The sequence below is a fragment of the Crocodylus siamensis genome, chromosome 9 (assembly GCF_052110815.1).
Source record: "Crocodylus siamensis isolate JL-2025a chromosome 9, ASM5211081v1, whole genome shotgun sequence".
NCBI lineage: Eukaryota > Metazoa > Chordata > Crocodylia > Crocodylidae > Crocodylus > Crocodylus siamensis.
The window spans coordinates 48,410,872-48,432,540 of NC_143403.1; the positions used below are offsets into that span (position 1 = coordinate 48,410,872).

Below are 21,669 nucleotides of genomic sequence, written 5' to 3' on the forward strand. Positions count from 1 at the left end.
ACTCAGGAAGCGGGTAGGGCTAATTTGCAGCATGTCTGCCAAAAGGTTTAGCCCTACTGGTTTGGAATATCGGTTCCCAACTTTCCTGGACTGGGGGCAGCCTCCATAAACTTCTGAGAATCAAGTGGCACCCAAATTTCAGAAACTAGTTTATATATTACAGTGCTTACCCCCTTGCAGAGGGACTGGCCTGGCAGGGACAAACCTAAGCCTGTGTTTATTTGTGCCCGTCCTCACACCTCCCTTAAATCCTCACACCCTGGGACAGCCTTAAAGGATCCTGTACCCCAACCTCACTGGCTGGAAACGTGACCAAGCGAAACAGCCTGACACACATGTCGGTTTATTGCTATAACTAGTAATACCCGGCAACTGCTCCAACTCCCTTGCTCTCCCCCTCGCTAGCAAGGCGGCTGACTGGGAGGTTGGAAAAAGCCCTGAGCAGAGGGAAGAGCAAGACGGCTCCGAGTCCGGGTCACTTTTCAGACATCACAGCTGCGCCTTTCTTGGGGCTGAGGCTCCTGCCCTGGGACCCGCGCAGCGCCAGGCTGGCCGAGGCGGCGCTCGCCAGGTTCCTGGTCTGCTGCCCCACCAGCTCCAGCAGCCTCCCAAACTTGTCGGCCTCCCTCCTCCAGCGGGACGTCTTCCTCTGCTGCTCGCCCACGAACTTCTTCCTCAGGTGCTCGTGGAAGCGGCTCGTCTTCCTGCTCCGCTGCTCCAAGTGCTTCGCCTTTCGGACAACGGGGCCAAGCGCTGAGCGCGGGCGGCCGGGCCGCGGCAGCGGGGAGGCGCCGGGGCCGGGGCCGGGGGGTTGGTTACCTCGAGGTCCTGCAGGCGCTGCGCGCTCGCGTTGTCGCGGATGATGACCGTGGAGATGCGGCTCTTGGGCAGGAACCGCCGCGCCGCCGCCTCGCTGCCCGCGAACACGCTGCAAGAAACGGGACGGGAAGTGCGCGCCGGCCCGGGGCAGCGGCCGCCCTGGGAGCGCGTGCGGGGGGGGGGGGGGCGGGGCGGGGCGCACCTGAACACGGCGGTGACGGGGCTGCCGCGGGGCTGGAAGAAGGTGACGCGGGGCCGCGCGGCCTTGCGCTTCTCCATGCTGCAGCGGGGCCTCCCGCTCCCCTCCCCGGGCCGCGCGTCACAGTGCCCGCGGGGACATCACAACGCCCGCGGGGGGCGGCGCCGGCGGGAGACGACGGGGATTGTCCCTGCGCGGACGCGGTGGCCGTTGCCCCGGAAACCGCGTGGCGTGGGGCCGAGCCGGGCGCTAGGGGGCGGGGCGAGGTGAGTGTGGGGCCAGGCTCCGCCCTTGCCGCCGGGTGCGGGCTGACGCGCACGTGTGGCCGCGCGAAGAGGCGCGCCGCGTGGGGGCCCTGGTGCGCATGCGCCCGGCGGGGGCGGGCAGGCGGGGCCGGGGGCGGTTCCGCTCCGGAGCCCCTGGTAGCGGCGCCCGTCTGGTCTCCTGCAGCCTGGCGAGGGTCTTTTGTCTCTGCTTTCTCCAGTGAGGCAGCGAAGATGCAGCCCTCGGCCGAAGCTGGCTGCTCGCGTCTGCCTTCATGAGTGCGGCTTTCGGAGCCATCCCCGTCTTGTTGAGGCATCCGGCGGGATACGGCCTGTCCCGCATCACCGCGAGTTTGTACCTGGGCAATGGCACCGCTGCCAATAACAAGCTCCTGCTCTTCACCAATCAGATCAGCACCGTCATCAACGTCTCTGTGGAGGTGGCAAACACTTTCCACCCGCACATTCAGTACCTGCATGCCCCGATCACCGACAACCCTGCTTTCCGTATCTGCGATTACTTTGACCCCGTGGCGGATAGGATCCACGCTGTGGACATGCAGCAAGGCCGAACGCTGCTGCACTGCGCTGCGGGGGTCAGCAGGTCGGCCGCCCTGTGCCTGGCCTATCTGATGAAGTACCATTCCATGTCTCTGGTGAACGCCCACGCCTGGGTCAAGTCTTGCCGCCCCGTTATCAGACCCAACTATGGATTCTGGGAACAGCTCATCCAGTACGAGTATAAACTGTTTGGTACAAACACAGTCCGCATGATCAGCTCTCCACTGGGAATGATCCCCGATCTCTATGCGGACGAAGCGAGGATCACCGTAGCGTTCTGACCATAGCTGGCTTTACAACATCCTGGCAAGGAACCCAGGAGGAAAACTAATCATCTACATCTAGATCATGCTTGGAACTTGGAAAATAAACTCATTAGACCAGGGAGAGCTGCAGCCTAGAGCTCCCTGCTGCTGCTAAAAATAGAGGAGATTAGCTGATAAGGAATAGGCTTTGGGTTTTTAATACAAATAAAACCAACAAAATGTAATCTATGCAGTTAGAGGTTCACCTATCAGTTGTATTGGACTCTGGCAGGAGCTTTGGGAGCTGTGTTAAAGCTACAGCCTGTGTTTAGAAAGCGTCCTTTTATCCCCACGTAGCCAGATGTTGGCAGGCGCCAGCTCTGTATGCTGCAGTGGTTACCAGCTGAAACTCGGTGTCTGGAAAGTTGCCAACAGTATTTTTATTTTCCCAATTAGACTCTGATGTGGTCTGACAAACTGCCCTCCCGTTGCTGCACTGCACAGATCCTAGGAATGGAGCAAGTCAGTGCATCCCACATCACAGAGATGTAGGGAGTCCTTTCCTTTTCTAATATTATCCGCTCCTTTTATTACCTCCAACTATTTTGCTTGAGGACAGCTGAGCTGATCTCCATTCAGAGAGAGCCTTACCATTTAGGGAGGGTGCTGTTCGAGACCCTGATTTCTCCCCTACCTGTAACTTCTCCTTAAGGTGCTTCCTTTGCAGCAGTGTCATCCTTCAGTGGGAGAAAGGAAGCCAGCGTGTTGTAGGGATGGTGATGATTACCTGAAGGTCAACACTCATCCTAAAAATGAGAGAGGCCTGATTCCCTGAGATTCTGGGCACTTAGCTCAGCAGCTGTCAGGACCAGACCCTATAGTTTTAATGTTTATCACTGCACAGCAAATTCATCAGCCATTGCTCTGGTTGTTTTGGCTTGGACCATGGCAGGTGCCATTTCTCTTGGTAATTATTTGGTTTAGCATCTGAGACTTGGGATGGCATGGAGTACCTCCTTGTTTTTAAAGGGAAGATCTGTTTAGTCTCAAGACCTGAGGGTTGTTACAGAAAATGAAGGACACCATGTCTATTACAAGACCTCTCTAACCTCATTAGTGAAGGTCTTTCACAGCTTCCTGTAAGTATCAGAAGTATAACCTTGTGTCTAGTTGTTTCCAACACATACTTTAACCATGTTCTTGAACTGTATAACAGCTCTGCTGCAGGGCAAGGCAGAAGCATGGGTCAGGGACAGAGTCCAGTCTTAGTCAAGGTGCTGAAGCTTGTCCATCTTGGAGACTGTAACAGCATGGACCAGTCAGAGGATGTCAAGACAGGTTAAGAGTCTATGGCCCGACTCTCTCTCTGGGATCCACCTTCTAGACCCTACAAAGGGGATAACCCACCCAGTTGTGGGGGCTAGGGGTTAAGGCACCTCGACCTGCCTTTCAGCGGGGTGGTAACTGGTCTGGCATTTCCTGGGGGCTCCTGCACCACTGAGAGTCCCACCAGGCCACCCACTCCCAGCAGGGTGCAGTTTTAGATCATACCCAAGACCAGGAGCCTCCTGACCATCCTCTACTGCACCTAACTAACCTCCAGATGATACCTGCAACCAGGCAATGGTGTTACCTGGCCTCTCAGCAGCAAAATGCCCTGTTTATATGGGCAGTCCTGAATCTAAAATGGCTGCCCTCATCGGGCACCTGCTGGCTGCTGTCTTCTGGCCCTTGAAGTGGCAGGCACAAACAGTGTCCTGCCACAGAGACCTTTGACATTTCAGCCCTCTATGACTGACATATAGCTGATACATATGAAATTCTTGCAGTGGTGCAAAATTACTATGCCACCTCCTATGATAACACTATTGCAGTGCAGCAGTTAGTCCTCCAGTGCAATCCTGCAGTTCCCCTGCCCACCCAGGAAAGATAGTTCAGGCCAATCTGGTGAGCTATTTGCATGCAGGTCTGAGAGCAGCCAAGACAATAGGAACAGAGTTGGTCTCAGCTTTTCAGCCCTTGCCTTGTTTTCCCAGCAGCCAATCCCATGTGCAGCAATAAGGAATGCTACAATGATCCACTTCAAACTATAAGACCATTATAGAACATACATTTAAATGTTTGGTAAGAATTTCGCTATATCGCACATACAAATTGATGGTTAATCTACAGATACCCCCTTTAGGGTGAGGAGAACGTCACTGCAGTCTGCTTTTGGCTTCAACAGTATCATCCACACTCCTGAGATCTGAATAAAGAAAGACAGACCAGAGCATGTGTTAAAGAGATGCACAGCACAGGTGGCCTTGCCCTCCATACATCCAGGCAAATTTACTGCCTTCCTCATAGTGAGCCAGCTTCGCTCATCCCTGCTGAATAGCAGACCAGCCATTGGTGCATCCACTGTATGAGCTGAAAGAAGGTCAGGAAACTCAGCAGGCTGTATGGAATAGTCTAAGGAGACGTCCTCTACCTGAGCCCAAACAGCTCTGATCTCTGTATCCTAAAGGAAGACTTTTCAACCACAATACAAAACCAGCAAAGTCACCAAACAAGCAACATAATTACACTTCATTCATCCTCCAGCCAAACAGCTACTGACTCCTACCATGGTGTCTACAGGCATGATGGCAGAGCAGGGAACAGGCTTAGGTCCCCACTAACACACAAACAGCTTTTCATGCAACCATAGCACCACTCAAAACACACAACAGGCCAAACCATCATGTGAATAGTTGTAACTCACTCTATTGTAGACATAATGATCCTGCTGCGGGAAGCAGTACTAGATCCAGCAATCTTGAAGCCTTGCAACGCTGACAGTGAGTACTTTAAGTCCATGTAGGACTGAGTGTTCCTTCCACAAGCTTTCTGGTGTGGATGCTAAGAAACAAGCAGTTCCGTTAGCAATAATATAATCTTTGATGGAAATATACCCTAAGGGCATGTCCCTATGAGCATGCACATACAGGGGCGTGCATTTCCCATGGGACAAATAGCAGTGGCATATATTTATGCCATTGCTATTTGTTCCCAGGCACACCCCGGCTTCTGTGCTCTGGGGCATGGCAAAGGGACCTGTATCGGATAGGGAGGCTGGGGCCAGCACCTGTGCTAACTCCAGCATCCTTACCTAGGGTCCTGCGGGCATTCTGGGGCAGCAGTGCCCTGAGCCAGCTGCTCAGAGTCTAGCTGGCAGCCAGATTGTGGCTCCTGCTGGCCGGCACTGGTTGGTAGCGGTGCACACTGCTGCCACATGTGCCTCACTACTTTTTTAGCGGCAACTTTTTTTGACACTGGGATCTCCTGGTGTCAAAAAAAAGGCGGTATTGCAAATTAGCAGTGCAGTGCACAGGTGAACATGCTTCATGTGGAGTTTGTGGCACCTCAAAGGGCTTCTTTTTTTGACACTGGGATCTCCCAGTGTCAAAAAAATGTGGCGTTGCAAATTAGCAATGCAGCACACAGATTGATATGCACCACATGTAGTTTGTGGTGTCTCAAAGGGCTTTGAGGTGCTGCAAACCTCACTTGCCTGCTTGTGGAGATGTGCCTAAGAGGTCACCATGTTTTAACTGTCCCTGAAGGCAGCCAGAGAATCAGGCCCTCATGTGTGGTGTTTTCCTGAGTAGTTTGCCAAATAGCTACACTGAGAGGGAGAGCAGCTGCCTAGCCTCTGTGCTCCTGTAGGAGAAGGCTTTGTTATTTTAGAGCTAGGGAAGATATGTCCAAGAGATAGGAGTCTAGGCTTCCTGGATGTGGGAAGAGAGGCAGCTGCAAGGGTCTGAATTTCCTGAAAAAGGCTGGCAAATGAAAAAGGGGTTACTTGATTATACATCATCTTTCATGTCACAGAGCTGAATTCTAACAATGTGCCACCAAACCTTGCCAGGCAGCTATTCACAGGAATAACTTATGGACAATTGAGCCCCACTGCATAAAATGACAGAGAATAGAGCACCTCTCATTTTAATAGTAAAGTTATGTTAAGCCACAGGATTCAGCGTGATCTACCAGTTCAGTAGCTGTTGACAGCAGCAGGTAAACTAATAACAGCATAGGTCTATGAATACTGAGTTCTGGTAACTGATCATCAGTGGGCACATCTACACGAGATGCTTATTGCACAATAGACTAATGTACTGCACAGTAGAGTGTCATCAGCTACACATGTATGGCACACATGTATGGCATTTACTGTGCAGTAAATCAGTCTACTGTGCAGTTAGCTAGTAGCTGTACATACACACAGCTGCACAGTAGCACTCATGTAGACACGGACTGGGAGTTTGCTTTCAGTCAGCCACACCAGCAGGGGGCCAAAGGGGCCGGGGAGTTCTCTGTCCTTGGTTCTGATCTTTCTAAATTCTGGGACTGAGCAGGGGATTGGACTAGATGACCCCTGAGGTCTCTTCCAACCCTAATTTTGTATGATTTTATGATTTCATAGAAAGCACCAGCTCTCAGATTTGCATCACAGCATCTAATGAACTGAGCTCTTGCTTTCAACAGCTTATGCATCTCTGAGTTAATCTAAGGTTCATCTCTATCCTGCTTCCAGCTCACACATGTCATGCAAAGCTCCCAGTTTCTGGTGAATACTGAAAAATCTGTGGCATGAGGCAGAACAAGGATATATGGTAACCTGACCATGCCACTGCTAGACATAGTGATTATTCCCATTGTTCTTTGATACGTATGGATTATACCACAATGACTACATTGACAGAAATTGCTCATAGACATGCCACCGTATGCTGGACTCCTGCTAATATTCATTAGCTAAGCACATTCAGTTATTGGAAGGGAAACCTCTGAAGAATCATCCTGGTACTGTAGGAAATACTGATGGTGTATTAGTCCTCATCCCCCTGTTTACCTGTGGCAGGTTAGGATGATTTTGGTGTCTTTGGGCAATATGCTTTGTAGTTGTGCCACAGGGCTGAGTGTTCAATTTTAAGAATTATTTAGACAGGGACTTGAATGGGATGGTTTGAATAGAGATAATGCTGCTTTGAGCACGAGTTAGAGTGGATGACCTTCTGAGGTCTCTTGTAGCCCTACTTTTCCTCTGATTTCTATGAGGTAGTCAAGAAGTTATTTGTTCTCCCATAAAAGCAGGTACCAGAATAATGTTAAAAGCATCCCTATATCATCTGGTGGATGGGTCATAAAGCTGCTTCAGTGCCATGCCCCTGGGTGAATTGTCTGCAGCAGAGGCTGAACCTGGATAAGCCACAGTCTTCTGCTCCTGGCAATAACCTGTAAAAGTATGGGTCAGCAAATGACGCAACACTGTAGGTTGGTCCACTGTAGGTTGGTCCATAACTGTCCCAAATACCAGGTGAATTAACACTGCCCAGAACATAAGATGCCCAAGTCCCATATGCCCAGGAGGAAATTGTGATGTTTGAACAGAGCATCTTAAAGTTCTCATGGCATTGTCCAAAACAAGGAAGTATATTGGCAAAGCCTATGATTGTCTAGTGTGTGTTGCTAACCACGTTGTGACAGGATCAATTGAACTTTCTCTACTGAGAACCAGAAGATTCTTGTGAAAGCACTGAAGGCTCAGGCAGAGAGCCAGAAATCTAAATCTATTTGTCTATAATCTACCTGCCTAATAAATGAAAATTCATCTTTAAAAAAGGGCAAGTACTCATTGAGAGAGCCAGGTCCGGTAACCAGAGCTTTATCATGTCTCATCAGTCTTTCAAAGCCACTGAACCACCACTAGAGGGAAACAAAGAGCCATGCTGAGTCCCTGATCCCAAGTCAATTTTTATCAGCAGGGATTCATTAAGTCCAGAATCCTGGCCATTTTGCAATTGTACAGTTGCATTCTGCCCCTTAAAAATTCTTGTAGTTTCCATTGAAGACCTTGTAGACTTTCTGTCTTCAGACTGGTGGTGTTTTAGATGATTAATCAGCTGCTGCCATATTCCAGCCAAGAAGAATGTGTTTTGGGTACTGTGGGTGTGTCTACGCAAGACACTTTTCTGCGCAGTAGAGCAGTTTACTGTGTAGTAAGCATCCACGTCTACACATGCAGACACTTACTGTTCAGTAAACCACTCATCACAAGTAAATTTGCTACCTGCAAATGTTGTTGACCCATGGGGTCAGGCCAACTCTCAGGATCAAAATATTGCGCTGTTAGACAGGAGGGTGTGACACAATTGCACATATACAAACACACAAATCAATTTGGATGCATACACACACACACACACACACACACTACCAACTCAGGCACATACACATCCAAACTAGCACATGCATACCTATCACCAATCCAAGCACATACACTATACACCCCAAAAGTTAGACAAAAATCAATTGTCCATACCTGCACACTCAGTACACATACACAAATCACTAATTTGTATGTCATGCACACAATGACACACATACACATATATACACACACACACACACATTCACCAGTTCACATACATACAACCCACCTACACATGGGTAAGTTTCTGACTTGGATGGTATGTATGTGTGTGCTTGGGGTACCTGGGAGAAGGTTAAGGTGAGAGAGAGAGAGACAGTTAAAGTGTAGGGAGTGAAAGTTACCAGAACTGGGATTAGAACCAGTTGACTAGTGAGAAACACTGGCTGAGGAACTGAGGCTTGGGGTTGTTTAAGATCAAGTAGCCCCAGGGTTACTCAAGGTCACTGCTGCAAGGGGGGAAAAAAAAGGCCTGGTGGCAAGGAGAAGACAGCCAGGAAAAAGAGAGAGACCTGGGAGCTTGGGGCTAGAAACTGAGGCAGACAGCTGACATATTGGGGGAGAGGGGGGACATTTTTTGTCCAGCACACTACTGCATAGTGTTATTAAGGTACTGGTGCAATTAGCATCTCATGTGGATGCACCCTGTGGGTGCATCTACACATGCATTAATAAGCTTTTCCTAATGTGCATTAAATTTAGTACCTCTGGGCATTTATACACATACTTTTCTGTCTCACAACACACCAGAGATCCACTGCTTTGGAGCAGACTCAATTAATCAAGTCTGCTCTGCATGCAAGCTAAGGCAAACTGTGCTGCCCTGCTTGCAGTTGTGTAAGCTGTGAAATATGGGTGGGCATGCAGAAAATGGTGGTAGTGCACTTTGGAACTAATGCACCCCCATGTGATTTAGTTCAAAAGTGTGCCATCACCATTTTCTCTGCATGGATGTGCGTACACTGATGCATACTTTGTGCTGTTTTTTCACCAGCCCCAAGGGACAGCCCTGCTCAATATGGTATGGGATGACCAGGGCAAGGGAGAATTGTTACCCTTCATCAATGTTGACCATGTGAAGGAACACCTTGAGAGGCTGGACACCTTCCAGTCAGCTGGCCCAGATAGCTTACACCCCAAGGTACTTAAGGCGAGCATCATAGCTCAGCCCCTGGCACGGATCTTTGAGAACTCCTGGCACTCAGGTGAAGTGTCTGAAGATTGGAAGAAGGCCAATGTGGTGCCTATCTTCAAGAAAGGAAGGAAAGTAGATCCAGGGAACTACAGGCCCATCAGCCTGACCTCTATCCTGGGGAAGATCTTGGAAAAAAACATCAAAGAGACCATTCTTGACAAACTGGCTTAAGGCAACTTCCTGAGGGACAGCCAGCACGGGTTTGTTGTGGGTAGGTCTTGCCTGACCAATCTTATCTCCTTCTATGACCAGGTGACCTATCACCTGGACAAGGGAGAAGAGAATGATGTCATATCTTGATTTTAAATAAGCCTTCGATCTGGTATCCCACGATCATCTCATGGAAAAACTGGCCAACTGTGGCCTCGGCTACATCACAGTCCACTGGCTGGGGAACTGGCTCTGAGGTCGGACCCAGAGAGGGGTAGTTGACGGAAGTCAATCACTGTGGTGCACCATGACCAGTAGGGTCCCCCAAGGCTGTCCTTGGGCCTGTTCTTTTCAACATCTTCATTAATGACGTAGACATTGGTATCAGAAGCAGACTGGCCAAGTTTGCTGATGTCCCCAAACTTTGGGGTAAAGCGTCCACAGTGGAGGACAGGATGGTTATCCAGGCCAACCTTGACAGGCTTGGAAAATGGGGGGATGAAAACCTGATGGCCCGCAATACTGAAAAATGCAAGGTTCTCCACCTTGGGAAGAAAAACCCACAGCATGCTTATAGGCTCAGCAGTGCTATGCTTGCTAGCACCACAGCTGAGAGGGTCTTGGGGGTCATGGTTAACCACAAGATAAATATAATCCATCAGTGTGATGTTGCAGCCAGCAAAGCAAGCAAAAATCTGGCTTGCATCCATAGATTCTTCTCTAGCAAATCCCAGGATGTCATCCTGCCGCTGTATTCTGCATTGGTGAGGCCTCAGCTGGAGTACTGCATCCAGTTCTGGGCTCCACAATTTAAAAAGGATGTAGAGAAGCTTGAGAGAGTCCAGAGAAGAGCCACTTGCATGATCAGAGGGCAGGAAAACAGGCCTTATAAGGAGAGGCTGAGAGCTATGGGACTCTTCAGCCTGGAAAAGCACAGGCTCAGGGGGGACTTGGTGGCTGCCTATAAGTATATAAGGGATGTACATCAGGATCTTGGGAACGCCTGTTCACCAGAGCGTCCCAAGGGCTGACAAGGTTAAATGGTCACAAACTCCTCCAAGACTGTTTCAGGCTGGACATAAGAAAAAACTTCTTTACTGTCCAGGCCCTCAAGGCCTGGAACAGACCACCTCCAGACGTGGTGCAAGCACCTACTCTGCACTCCTTTAAGAATCAATTGGACATTTATCTTGCTGGGATCCTTTGACCCCAGCTGACTTCCTGCCCCTGGGGCAGGGGGCTGGACTCGATAATCTTTCAAGGTCCCTTCCAGCCCTAATGTCTATGAAAACTATGAAATTTCGCCACTTACACAACTACAAGCATTGCAGCGCTGGGTGCCTTTCAAAGATGCTTCTAGTGTGAGGTACTAAACAAATGTATATTAAGCTGTCTTAATGCACAGTAGCAAACGTGCATGGTTTTTAAGTGACACTTAATGTGCAGTAGTCTATTTTCTGTGCATTAACATGATAGTTTTTTTACGTGACACTTTAACATGCAGTAAATAGGCTACTGCCCATTAAACCACATGTATAGATGTGCCCTGTGATCCTGTTACTGCTGGATCTTTTGTTTGATATGCTAAACAGATGAACACTTTCAGTCTCTTGCTGTGAGTTATATTCTCCAATCCTGAAGTATTTTCCTGGTTAATTGTGGGGCCATGCTATGTGAGATCCTTTGGCTCCACTGGGAGGCTGCTTTTCTCTCACCACTTTGCTGACCAAAATGGTATTCATATCCAGCCAAGTCACATGGTTGCCAGGCAGGGAGAATCAGGGCATGCTCAGTGAATGAACTGCGGCTGCCTCTCCCATCCTGAGTGTAACTAATGTAACCCAGTCTTTGGGCTGCCTGAGTCACTGCAATCTATGAGAAACTGTTTCCTTCCCACCACTAGCAGCAAACAAATGACAAGAGATCATAGCTTGAAAGTGCCCAGATCCTTAGCCCAGCACTTTGTGTCCTGTTGGCTTCTATGTCAGTCTGACTAGCACAAAGACGTCCCAAATAGAGAATCACTGCCCACCCAGCCCCAAAGAGCACCCTTATCCCCAGGCACAAGGCTAATTGTGCACATCCTTCACAGAAGCTTCAGACTCGAGTGGGGAATAGATGGGTCAGAGAAGCGCAGATTAAGGAAGCAGGAGGGAACATGGTGAAGGGGGATCTGTGCTGTCCATTCTGCACTGCTGCAAAGCCCTGTAGGAGCCAGAGGCGCGCCAGCCCCCACTGCCACCAAAGGACAGGCAACCAGACTCGGCCTGCCCTGTCCCAGCACCTATCAGCAGACTTCAGAAGGACCTGCCAGCAGAGACCCCAGTTCCAGCAAATGACTCAGGGTGACCACCCTGCCTGGAGGTGCCAGCCCCAGCTTCCCTTGTCTTTTAAAAGAACTGGGGATTAGGTGCTACTTGCAGAAACAGTCCCTATATTTTCCCCAGAAGAGGCTAATTTGCAACCTCACATGATTGATTTGTGCTGGGCTGGGCTTTGCTTTTACTCATCTCTGAACAGGCCCCATCCTAAATGAACAGCAGGTGAGGCTTACCTTCACATTCCCTTGGATTCCATGTTATAAGGAATTCATGCCATAATCCATGTTGTCAGCTGCTGCAGCTGTATTGTGAGTCTCACTATACTCCCAGAGGATCCCCTGAGTAAAGCTCCAACTCCTGGAGTCACAAAAATATGGGAGTCTTCGCTTTCCATTAAAAAAGAAGGAACTCCTCACTACTACAGGTAATAGCTGTGGAAATCTGATTCCTAAAGGCTCCAGTACCAGGTAGAAAGAATGCAGCAGCTCTCCTGTCTGCTCACACAGCCCCTGGGAGGGGCAGAAAACTGGAGTCATTCAGCATGTGTATCTGGCATAAGTCTGAGCCCTAAGTATCATTCCTGCAAGTTAACCTCTGTCCTGTGGGTCAGACATGTAAATGTGTGTGTGTGTTTGCTTCTCCTGCCAGCTCCCACTGGGGGCTCAGATACACCCCAGGGAAAATCCCAGGTTCCAAATACCTCTATAAACAACAGAGATGCTAGCCAAGTCCCAGGGGGCAGGGAGAGAAGAGTGGCCTCAGTGGGCCAGGAGCCACTAGTGGCAGCATGTGAACCTCCCCCCACCCGTAGCGCACAGCAGAACATTTGCTGATGGTCAGAGTCACTCGATCAAAGGCTAATCAGGCAGGTTAATAGCTGGGGACTAATTAAGTGGGTGAGGCAAGGCATAAATGTGCACATCTCCATTGGCACAAATGACCAGCAGTCACAGCGTCACGCTAACTAAGGTGGGTTCATCCCCCTGTGCAGTGCAGACCTGGTTCCACTCCTGGTGACTGAAGCTCACATCCCTGCTCACAGCCTTGCATGCTCTGTGCCAGAGGCAAATTCTGCCACTTGTAAACATAGCATGTTTAGAAATGTAAACATCAGCAAACCAGGACTTTAAAGAGTTAATATTTCCTGCTGCCCTGCATGTAAACAGTGCAAACTTCATGTACAAAGGGCAACGGGACTGAAAAACAGCCCATCCAGCTGGCTTGGCCCAGACAGCAGGACCCCTGGAACATGCAGTGTGTGGTCTCCTGCTGTTTGAGAGAGATTTGGTACTCCCTGAATCGCATCCAGACATTTCATGGAAAATGTGGAGACCTAACTCCATGAATGGAGAGTCAGAGAGTCTGAGTTGTGACTGTGGTGCGATTTTCCAGATGGTGCAACACATTGTGAATGACTGCCTGATTAAATCATCTAATGACCATCTAAAATCAATCTATGCAGCTACCCCTAAAGAAGTCAAATGGTAATCAAATATAGATATTAATCTATAAATGCTGTAATCCTAAAATGTCATACAAAAGAAGTATTTGGGTTTGTCCCCTGATTCCCACAGAGAGCAGTTTGGCTTCCCCTGCTGGTTTGGGACAAACCCAGACATTCAGGCTTTAGATTGAGCTGTGCATAGGCAATAGCAGGGAGCACATGGGAGTGGAGTGCTCTTGTGTCCTGTGGCTTTAAGCTTGCGCTAGAGCCACAGCAACTGGTCATGCTAAGCAGGGGACCTGAGGACTGCTTCCTGCAAGCTGCACCATACCATGGCTGCACTGAGCACTGGGGTTCCCAAAATGGATCCTCCAGGAAAAAAATTGTTGCTTCAACCCTGCCATTAGGAATTGCTGTCCCGGTGTCTTCTACCTGGAGGTCAATTCCTCCCCTTCAGTACTACCCACTCTGAAGCCCACACTCCTCCTTCCCCGTGCATCTCCCTCTCCCAGGGATATTCCCTTCTTGGTGTTCTCCTTGGTATCTCTTCACCCAGGGGACACTGCTCTTTTCTTGCTTCCCCGTCGGCCCAGAGATCCATAGGCTGCCCCTCCTCAGAAGACCCAACTCTGTTTTCATTTCTTAGAGTCACCCAAGAAAAGCAGACTAGAGTACAACAAAAATAGAGCTTTATTTGAGGACAGGTGCAGTCAGAGCTGCCCTTTGGCCCCAGGCAAGGCCCAGCCTGCTGGCATAGGACCCCCATAACAACATCAACACCACAAGCCTTTTCACCAAAATAATTTTGCATGTTACTCAGAGCCATGGTTCCGGCTGGAGTCTCAGTGCAGAGCACTGCTACCAAGGGAAAAATGGCTGAAAAGGGCAGGGGGATTTCCTCATGGGCTGTGTGGATCTGCACACATGCTGTATGTGCATGAATGTGAACCTGTGTGCTCTTGTGTTTATTCTGGAGTGTGTGTGGTGTGTGCATGTGCATTCTGGCAAGCATGAGTTAGTGCTGGGGGGATGCATGAGGATGCACTGCAGGGGAGCATACCTATGTATGTGTGCTAGCACTGGTGTGCAAGTATACATTTAGGGAAGGGAGCCCACATCAGTGTGTGCTCTGGTGCTGACAGATGTGTGTGTGAACTGTGGGGGACCGTGTCTCTGTGTGTGTCTGTATATGTCTAGACTGGTGTATGTGTGCAAATTGGGGGGTCCACCTCTGTGCTTGTCTTGCTGCTGGTGTGTATGCATATACATCTGCAATCTGGGGGAGCACACATCTGGGTGTGTTGGCATTTTAGCACTGTTATGTGCCCTCTGGAGGAGTGCATGCATGTTAGTGTTGGCATGTGAATGGACACTTGTGAGAGAGAACATCGACCTGTGTATACCCAGGTGCATGGGTACATGCAAGTACATACGCTGGGCCCTAAATCCATCACAGCTGGCAGCTCTGAACCAACCAGTAAGCTACAAGACTCAGTTCTGAGATGCTCTTGGAAGCCTGCGAGGCACAGGCTCTTTAGGGAGAGTCCACTGGGGCAGGGAAGCAATGTCTCCCATAGCATGTCAGGGGTTCTGCCCCAAGCCTGCCACAGCCATATCTCAGAATCAGGAAATGCAGAGGGCACAGTCCAGGTGAATCAGTCAGTCATTATAAGGTGAATCAATGTTTTTAACCCTCAAGAAATCAGTTCTTGGGGAGCTCAGGACTGATGCTAACTGGTTGGCTCATACCAATAAAACAGATGCACAGCCCTGATCAGCTGCATGTTTAGAGAATGCTAGCAACAGCATTCATGCTTCTGAAGTTCCCCTCACAATAGTCTCAGGCCGTGCCTGTACAGTAGAAAGCTCACCATAGACTCTAGGGCTTAGGAACAGGACTTGTGGTAGTCCCTAATCAAGGCTGGTCCCCAGTGAGTTCACCCAGATTCAAAGGAGACCTGCTGAACAGAGACACAAAACTCAATACATGATTTGATAAAAAGTGCTCTTTTATACACACACACAAACACACACACCTCGACACACAAAAAAGCAAAGCTCACACTTGCGTACATACACGCACTTCAGTAGGTCTGATATGCTCCATTGAGCAGAGGGCAGTAGTGATCTCTCTCTCACATACACACACTTCTGATATACTCCATCCAGCGGAGCTCAGTAGCAAACACAAATATAACCACATTCCTATAGGGAAGAATTTCTGACACCCTCAGCAGTAGAAAACCCCAGTACATACATATATGCACGTACACACAAATGGGCCAGATGTGCTTTCTCTAACAGAGAACAATACAGTAGTGCCTGGATTCTCCGCAGGGTTAGGTTCCTTAACTCCCTGTGAAGAAGAGGATTTGTGAAGTATTCAGGTACAGATAGAGCCACAACAATCAGCTGTATGGGATCCTGGATGTGCTCCTGCTGACTAAAGTGAAAGTCTCAGCAAACAGCTGAAAAGCTTGTCTTTAATTTGCCAAACTGCTGCAAACTAAGTGGGTTGTAAGCCACCCAGATAAGAATGATCCAGTTCTACTGTAATTAGCATGCATGTATGTGTGCATGCACACATACACACAGAAAGAGTGCTTACATTCCCATCAGTAGAAAACCATAGTACATCTAGGCATACATATATGCCTACATTCAGAGAAAGAGAAGCCTGCATACACTTCTGCTGTTATTCCATGCAGCAGAGCTCAGAAGAGAAAGCACAAATACAGACACACAGATGCAAACACACCTAAAATACTGCTTCATCCAGCATAGGGCAATAGTGAACTTGTGCACACATACAAATGCTTTCCCCTCACATTCCCTTCCCAGAAAAGTTCTGACATTTTCATCAGTAGAAAACCATAGCATATAAACACAGCAAAGTGTCTGATACACTTCAACATCAGAAGATACTTGTGAGAACACAGGTACATGTGCTTGTACACACCCATATACTTGGATATGAAATCATCCATCCACTAAACAGCATTGATAAAGCATGCACACGCTTTCCACACACACATGCATGCACACACACGCACATGCACCAGAGAATGCACTGCATTCTGTAATGCATATCCCCCCATACAGTGCAGTGCTAGTTACACACACACACCCACACACACACACACCCAGAGAGTGCATTGCATTCTGTAAACATTCCTGGCCAATTTGTAGAGGGTCACTATGCACCAGCCAAGGATTCAGTCTGGTTTCATCTGCCCTTTGCCTAACCTTGTATGCCAGTATCCAGCTATGAGGTCACAATTGTGGTACATAAACATCCCCACAAGGGTGAGTCCAATGCCAATATAGCTGAGCCCACTCAGGTGGCTGCCAAAAAGAAGCCACGAAAGCACCAGGTTCCCCACCACGTTGAAGTTGCCCAAGACATGAATGGTGAGGGCAGAGGTCAGCGAGATAACGTAGAAGCTGGTCAGGTTGTAGAGGACAGAGCCCAGGCAGCTGAGCAGGATGCAGGCCCAGAGGGCACTGTCATATTGCAGTGAGCCATCCCAGGCAGGTCCCACTTCCAGCACCAGAGCTGCCAGGAAAAGGATGCAGAAGCTGGGCAGGGACATCAGGCAGAGCAAAGTAATGGAGTCCAGCTTCTCGTCCTGCAGCAGGGTACCTGGATGAAGACAGACATAGTCAGACTGCAGCCAGGGTCTGGACACTGCAGGCAGCAAGGGATGCAAGCCTGGAGGGTGGTGAGGGATAACCAGAGGCCTTTCAACTAGCAAACAGGGGAAGGTAGACACTTGCCAACAGGCCCAACCCGGTATTGGGAAGTATCAAGTAAAACAGTCATCAGGACCCCTGCTTACCACCACTCACCGCTGCCTAAGACAACACCATGACATCACACCAATATTCATATCATAGCATATTACACACAAAAACTCACACAGCCACACAACTGACATGTTAGTGCTGACATTTACTTATTAAGTCATGCTCGGCATCATGCACAACTTGAAATGTGACTATGCAATGCTCACACAGATACACAATCACTCATATCTCCTCATGTAATGACATATATGAAGCATACTCACAATACACTAGCTTTATAACACAGGGCAGGTTTTCAAGGGTTCAGCATCCCAATGAAAATCAGATGCTCAAGAGTACTCACCTCTCAACAGCTCTGTTTCACTATGTTTGTGCTCAAGCTTTCCAGATGCCTGAACACTTTGGACAGTCCATCCCACCTTGTACAGCCATCACACACAACAATCAATCCTCTTCTGTTCCATTATTAGGCCAACACCTTATGTAACCATGCCAAGAGGCAGCTAATGGACAGCTAATGGTCAGAGCAACTGCTCCAGATTCCATCACTGCTCTGGGGATCAAATTATTTTCCAGATCAGAACAGAAATGGGATATTGCACAGAGCTCTATGATCTAATACTCTCATTTAGCAATGGAAGGGTTAAGATGAAGCACCAAGTGCAATACTTACAAGGACATGAAGCATCAGTCGATGTCATTCAGGTCCTTTTCCACTTCTGTTCTATGTGAGCTAGGAATGTGAATGCAGAAACTGGGTGGAGCACTGGAAGAGCATGGGGATGTTACAGGGTGGGAACGGAGAAAGGCTGGTGGTTTGGAGTGAAGTTGTAGGAGGGAAAGTGCACAGGGACCTGGAGGCCCCAGGAGGTGGAGAGATCACGCTGAGAATCTTAAGACTCTGAGGGGAAGAGCTTGCCTGTGGGCTGAACCCTTTCAAAGATATGGGGAGGGTTTAATTCAGAACATAAGCAGAAGATGACTTCTCTTCATTAATCCACTGGCTGTCACAAGTGCTTTGGGACACTGCTTTTAAGACCCTCAAGATTTCCCACATAGTTTGGCAAAGCCCAGGGTCAAAATTTCAAAAGATATGTCAGAAGCAACCTGCTGGCTTCGCAGTGCCTCTGGCTGGCACATCTTGTCCTGTCCCCTTTAGCATGCCCCAAACTGGCTCCCAGTACAACAGGGAACCATGCTGAAACAAAGATGCTTTCACAGCTATGCACCCAGGACAATATGCTGCCTTCCTTTCCCCCCCACCCCGGTGACAAACCAACACCACCAGAATCGCTGGCATTTCCCAGATGTGAAACATGAGCAGATACCACACCAAGACCCAGACCTTGTGTGGGGGCACTAATACTTCCCCAGAGGGGAAGCAGCTTCCTTGATCTGGGTTAAGGGAACTGTTTGAACAAAAGCAAGAAAATGGGCTGAGAGAAGGGGGATGAAAAGGTGGGGGCACCTCTCTACAGTGAGTGGGGCTTTGTCCCAGGAAAAGCAAACAGTAAAACACAGCCCCCTACAAGTAATAATGTCCCAGTAACACGACCTTGGCCCACAAACAAGACTGAGGGGTGAGCAGCTGGTAAAATGCCAATTCCCCAGATGCAAACAAGTTGCCCTAGGCTGATGGGGTCTCAGACTAACACCCAGGACACAGACTCTAAGTTCTTACTTAAGCCTGCAAGCTCTTTGGGACATGGACTGTCTTTTTGCTTCTCTAATGCCTGGTACTACGGGGGCCTGGTTCACAATAAGGCTCTCAGATGCTTCCACAATAAAAACAATAAGTAAAGGGGGGGACAGGGGGCTGGAGAGAAGGAGGACGAAAGAACTTTGGCAGCTGGGGCAGCATCTTGCGGGGCGGGGGGGGAGGCAATGGGAATTTCTGGCAGCTTTGATTTTTTTCTATGAAACTGGAGATGTGAAAGGCCCCTCTCATCCATCTTCCTGGGCCAGTGATAAATTCCAGCCACAAGTTGTTTCCTGGCCTGTTTTTCAATGGCTCAATGTTAGGAGTTCTTACTGGGACTTAAAGGTAGAGAGAAGCAGGCTAACTACTAGGTCATATTCCAGTACACAGCTTATGCCACAAAACACTGCCTTGGCAAGACCCTAAGAAGTGACACACCCTGCAAAGAGGGTTTGGTCTGGAGAAATGGAAACATTTCCTTGTGAAGTAAAAAATAAACACTGGCATCTCTCTGATGTTTGCTGCCAAGGACAATCTGGCCTGAGAAGCCCTTTGTCAGATCGTGTCACAGGCTGTTTCTGCTCTTATGCCACCCAGCTGGCGTGCAGGGCCAGGGAATTTCCTTCGAACAGCGGTAAGGAAAAAAAACTGCACAGCTTGGGATAAACAATGGATTGTGACAACCTCCCCTGCAGGTAGTAACAGCTGACTAATGCTAGTAGCTAGTAACAGTTGACTACTGCAGGGTAAAATGAGTTTGGTAGGTCTCACCCCATCCCCTAGGACAGCAGTGCTGTAATCAGGCCTTTGGTCATGTGAGAAAACTGAGGATCCACAGTGCTTTCTCTGGGTAAAGGGATGGAGAATGGTGGCACGGAAGATGGCTGACGTGGTGCCAACGTGGCCAACAAAGTGGGGATTCAGTGTGTAGTACTACACCACTTTTCTCTTACCTAGCGCCCAGAAAGAAGCTTACCTGTGACCAGGAAGGGACGGCCTTATCCCTTAGCATCACTCACAGCCTTCTGATAGCACCCTGAACCCCAGTCCCTTTCAACCTGCTATGGAGAGAGCAGCTGTCCTGTCCAAGTGCAGCCCCCCCCCCGGTCTAGCGCCAACGCGGCCCATCGGCACTGCCCGCATTTGGTGACAGGAGGTGCTCTGGCTAGTCAGCACAGCCTGGCAGCAGGCAGCCGGCACGCGGGCGCTGGGGGCCTTCAGAGCCCAGACAGAGCCAGGGGCCCATGAGTAGCCGCGCCCCCGCAGCAGGACCGAGCCCTGGAGGGCGACGCCGGGGCTGGGGGGCGCCGGGGGCACTTACTTTGCTGTATGGACTTGAGCGCCCGGAGGCAGGTGGCGGCCAGGAGGAAGCAGCAGCCGGGCCGGCTGAAGTGCACCTCGCTGAGGAGGCTGACGGAGGCGCCCAGGCAGATGGGCCCCATGGCGGCGTACTGCAGCGGGTGGTGGCAGGTGCCCCGCAGGCCGCGGGACAGCGCCAGGGTGAAGAGTGGTGTGGTGGTGTAGACCAGCTGCGCCAGGTCCAGCTGCACGTAGTGCAGCCCGAGGTTGCCGCAGGCCAGGCTGGCGCAGAAGGTCAGGCTCAGCAGGAAGAGCCGGGCCGGGGCCGGGGCCGGGGCCCCGCGCCGCCCGCCCCGCAGCCGCAGCCGCAGCCAGAGCCGGCCCAGCGGGCGCCCCACGGCCACGGCCGCCAGCATGTGCAGCGCCGACAGCAGCAGCGGGCAGCGGAACCGGTGCACGGCGAAGATCCACTTGTTGAGGCCGGACATGGCGGCGCCGGCGGCCAGCCACAGCAGCACGGCCAGCGGCAGCGGCGGCGCGCCCGGCCCCCCGCGGCCCGCCCCGCCCGCGCTCATCGCGGCCTCATGGCCCGGCCCCGGCCCCGGCCCCGGCCCCGGCCCCGGCGCGGGCGTCCGGCGGGAGCGGCGGCGGGCGGCGGGCGCCGGCTGCCCCCCGACCCCGGCTGCGGCTGCGGCTGCGGACGGCGCCCGGGCCACGTGCGGCTCCTCCCGCCGGGCGGGGCCCCGGCGCGTCACCGCTCCCCATGGCAACGCGGCCGCGGGGCTGCGTCACGGGGGGCGGGGCGGGGAGTCGTTTCGTCACCTCGTGCCCCCGAGCAGGGCGGGCCGCTGTGCGGTGACGTCATCCCAGCGGACCGTGACGTCGCCCCCATTACATCGTGACGTCACCCTGCCACGGCTCGGGGGCTTGTGGGCAGCCGGCCCGGGCTGGCAGCCGGAGCGCTCGCTGCCCTAGCAGCCGCCACCAGGAGAGGCGGCGGGGTGGGTAAGCCGCCCTCCAGCGGGCGGCGGAGTATCCTCCCCCGCGGCCGGGCGCTGAAGGGGCTCGCTACCCCGCTGCCGTGGGCACCACACGCGATCTCTGGGACGGGCCTGTCCGAAACGAGGCGTGGAGCAATGGGAGAGGTACCCAGGAGCAGGAAGGAAGGGGTTGGGGGCACTGGCCACACGTCGCTGCGCAGTTGTTAGTGCCCAGTCGTTGGCACACGGGGCACGCAGTACACAAGTGCGAAATGACTGCACGGTAACCGGAGTTACTGCGCAGCAGTGTCACCAAACGGCTTTTAGCAGCATCGAACTGCGCAGTGGCTCATGACTGCTTGTGCTTTGTGCCACGCCAGTGCTACTGCGCGGTGGTAGCGAGCGCCTGCGCAGGCAGCGTCTTGTGTAGACGCAGCCACTGGGTACAA

At 51.0% G+C, this 21,669-nt stretch overlaps 3 protein-coding genes across 4 annotated transcripts; 1 reads left to right on the forward strand and 2 right to left on the reverse strand.

The window, feature by feature from the left end:
• Positions 1–327: 327 nt before the first annotated feature.
• Positions 328–1,264, reverse strand: C9H5orf52 (chromosome 9 C5orf52 homolog). 2 transcript variants are annotated; one of them, XM_090063478.1, is made up of 3 exons: positions 1,022–1,253; positions 820–928; positions 328–730 (listed from the first exon to the last, which is right to left on the reverse strand). In XM_090063478.1, exons 1-3 carry the CDS (start codon positions 1,096–1,098, stop codon positions 476–478), a joined length of 441 nt encoding a protein of 146 aa, XP_089919604.1. In that variant the 5' UTR covers positions 1,099–1,253; the 3' UTR covers positions 328–475. The 2 variants fall into 2 exon arrangements, with proteins under 2 accessions (XP_089919604.1, XP_089919602.1); XM_090063476.1 differs by having other exon boundaries at positions 820–1,264.
• Positions 1,153–2,722, forward strand: DUSP18 (dual specificity phosphatase 18). Its single transcript, XM_090063475.1, has 2 exons — positions 1,153–1,284; positions 1,503–2,722. The coding sequence occupies exon 2, from the start codon at positions 1,557–1,559 to the stop codon at positions 2,121–2,123; it is 567 nt and encodes a 188-aa protein (XP_089919601.1). The 5' UTR covers positions 1,153–1,284; positions 1,503–1,556; the 3' UTR covers positions 2,124–2,722.
• Positions 2,723–14,107: 11,385 nt separating this feature from the next.
• Positions 14,108–20,938, reverse strand: SLC35E4 (solute carrier family 35 member E4). The gene is made up of 2 exons (XM_090063417.1): positions 20,263–20,938; positions 14,108–17,078 (listed from the first exon to the last, which is right to left on the reverse strand). Exons 1-2 carry the CDS (start codon positions 20,813–20,815, stop codon positions 16,651–16,653), a joined length of 981 nt encoding a protein of 326 aa, XP_089919543.1. The 5' UTR covers positions 20,816–20,938; the 3' UTR covers positions 14,108–16,650.
• Between the last annotated feature and the right edge of the window lie 731 nt (positions 20,939–21,669).

Coding starts and splice junctions, on each gene's coding strand:
- DUSP18 (XM_090063475.1), top strand. CDS start 1,557: ATGAGTGCGGCTTTCGGAGCCATCCCCGTCTTGTTGAGGCATCCGGCG.
- C9H5orf52 (XM_090063476.1), bottom strand. CDS start 1,098: ATGGAGAAGCGCAAGGCCGCGCGGCCCCGCGTCACCTTCTTCCAGCCC. Junction 731..819: donor AGCGCCTGCAGGACCTCGAG/GTAACCAACCCC, acceptor GTTGTCCGAAAG/GCGAAGCACTTGGAGCAGCG.
- SLC35E4 (XM_090063417.1), bottom strand. CDS start 20,815: ATGAGCGCGGGCGGGGCGGGCCGCGGGGGGCCGGGCGCGCCGCCGCTG. Junction 17,079..20,262: donor GCTCAAGTCCATACAGCAAA/GTAAGTGCCCCC, acceptor GTCTTCATCCAG/GTACCCTGCTGCAGGACGAG.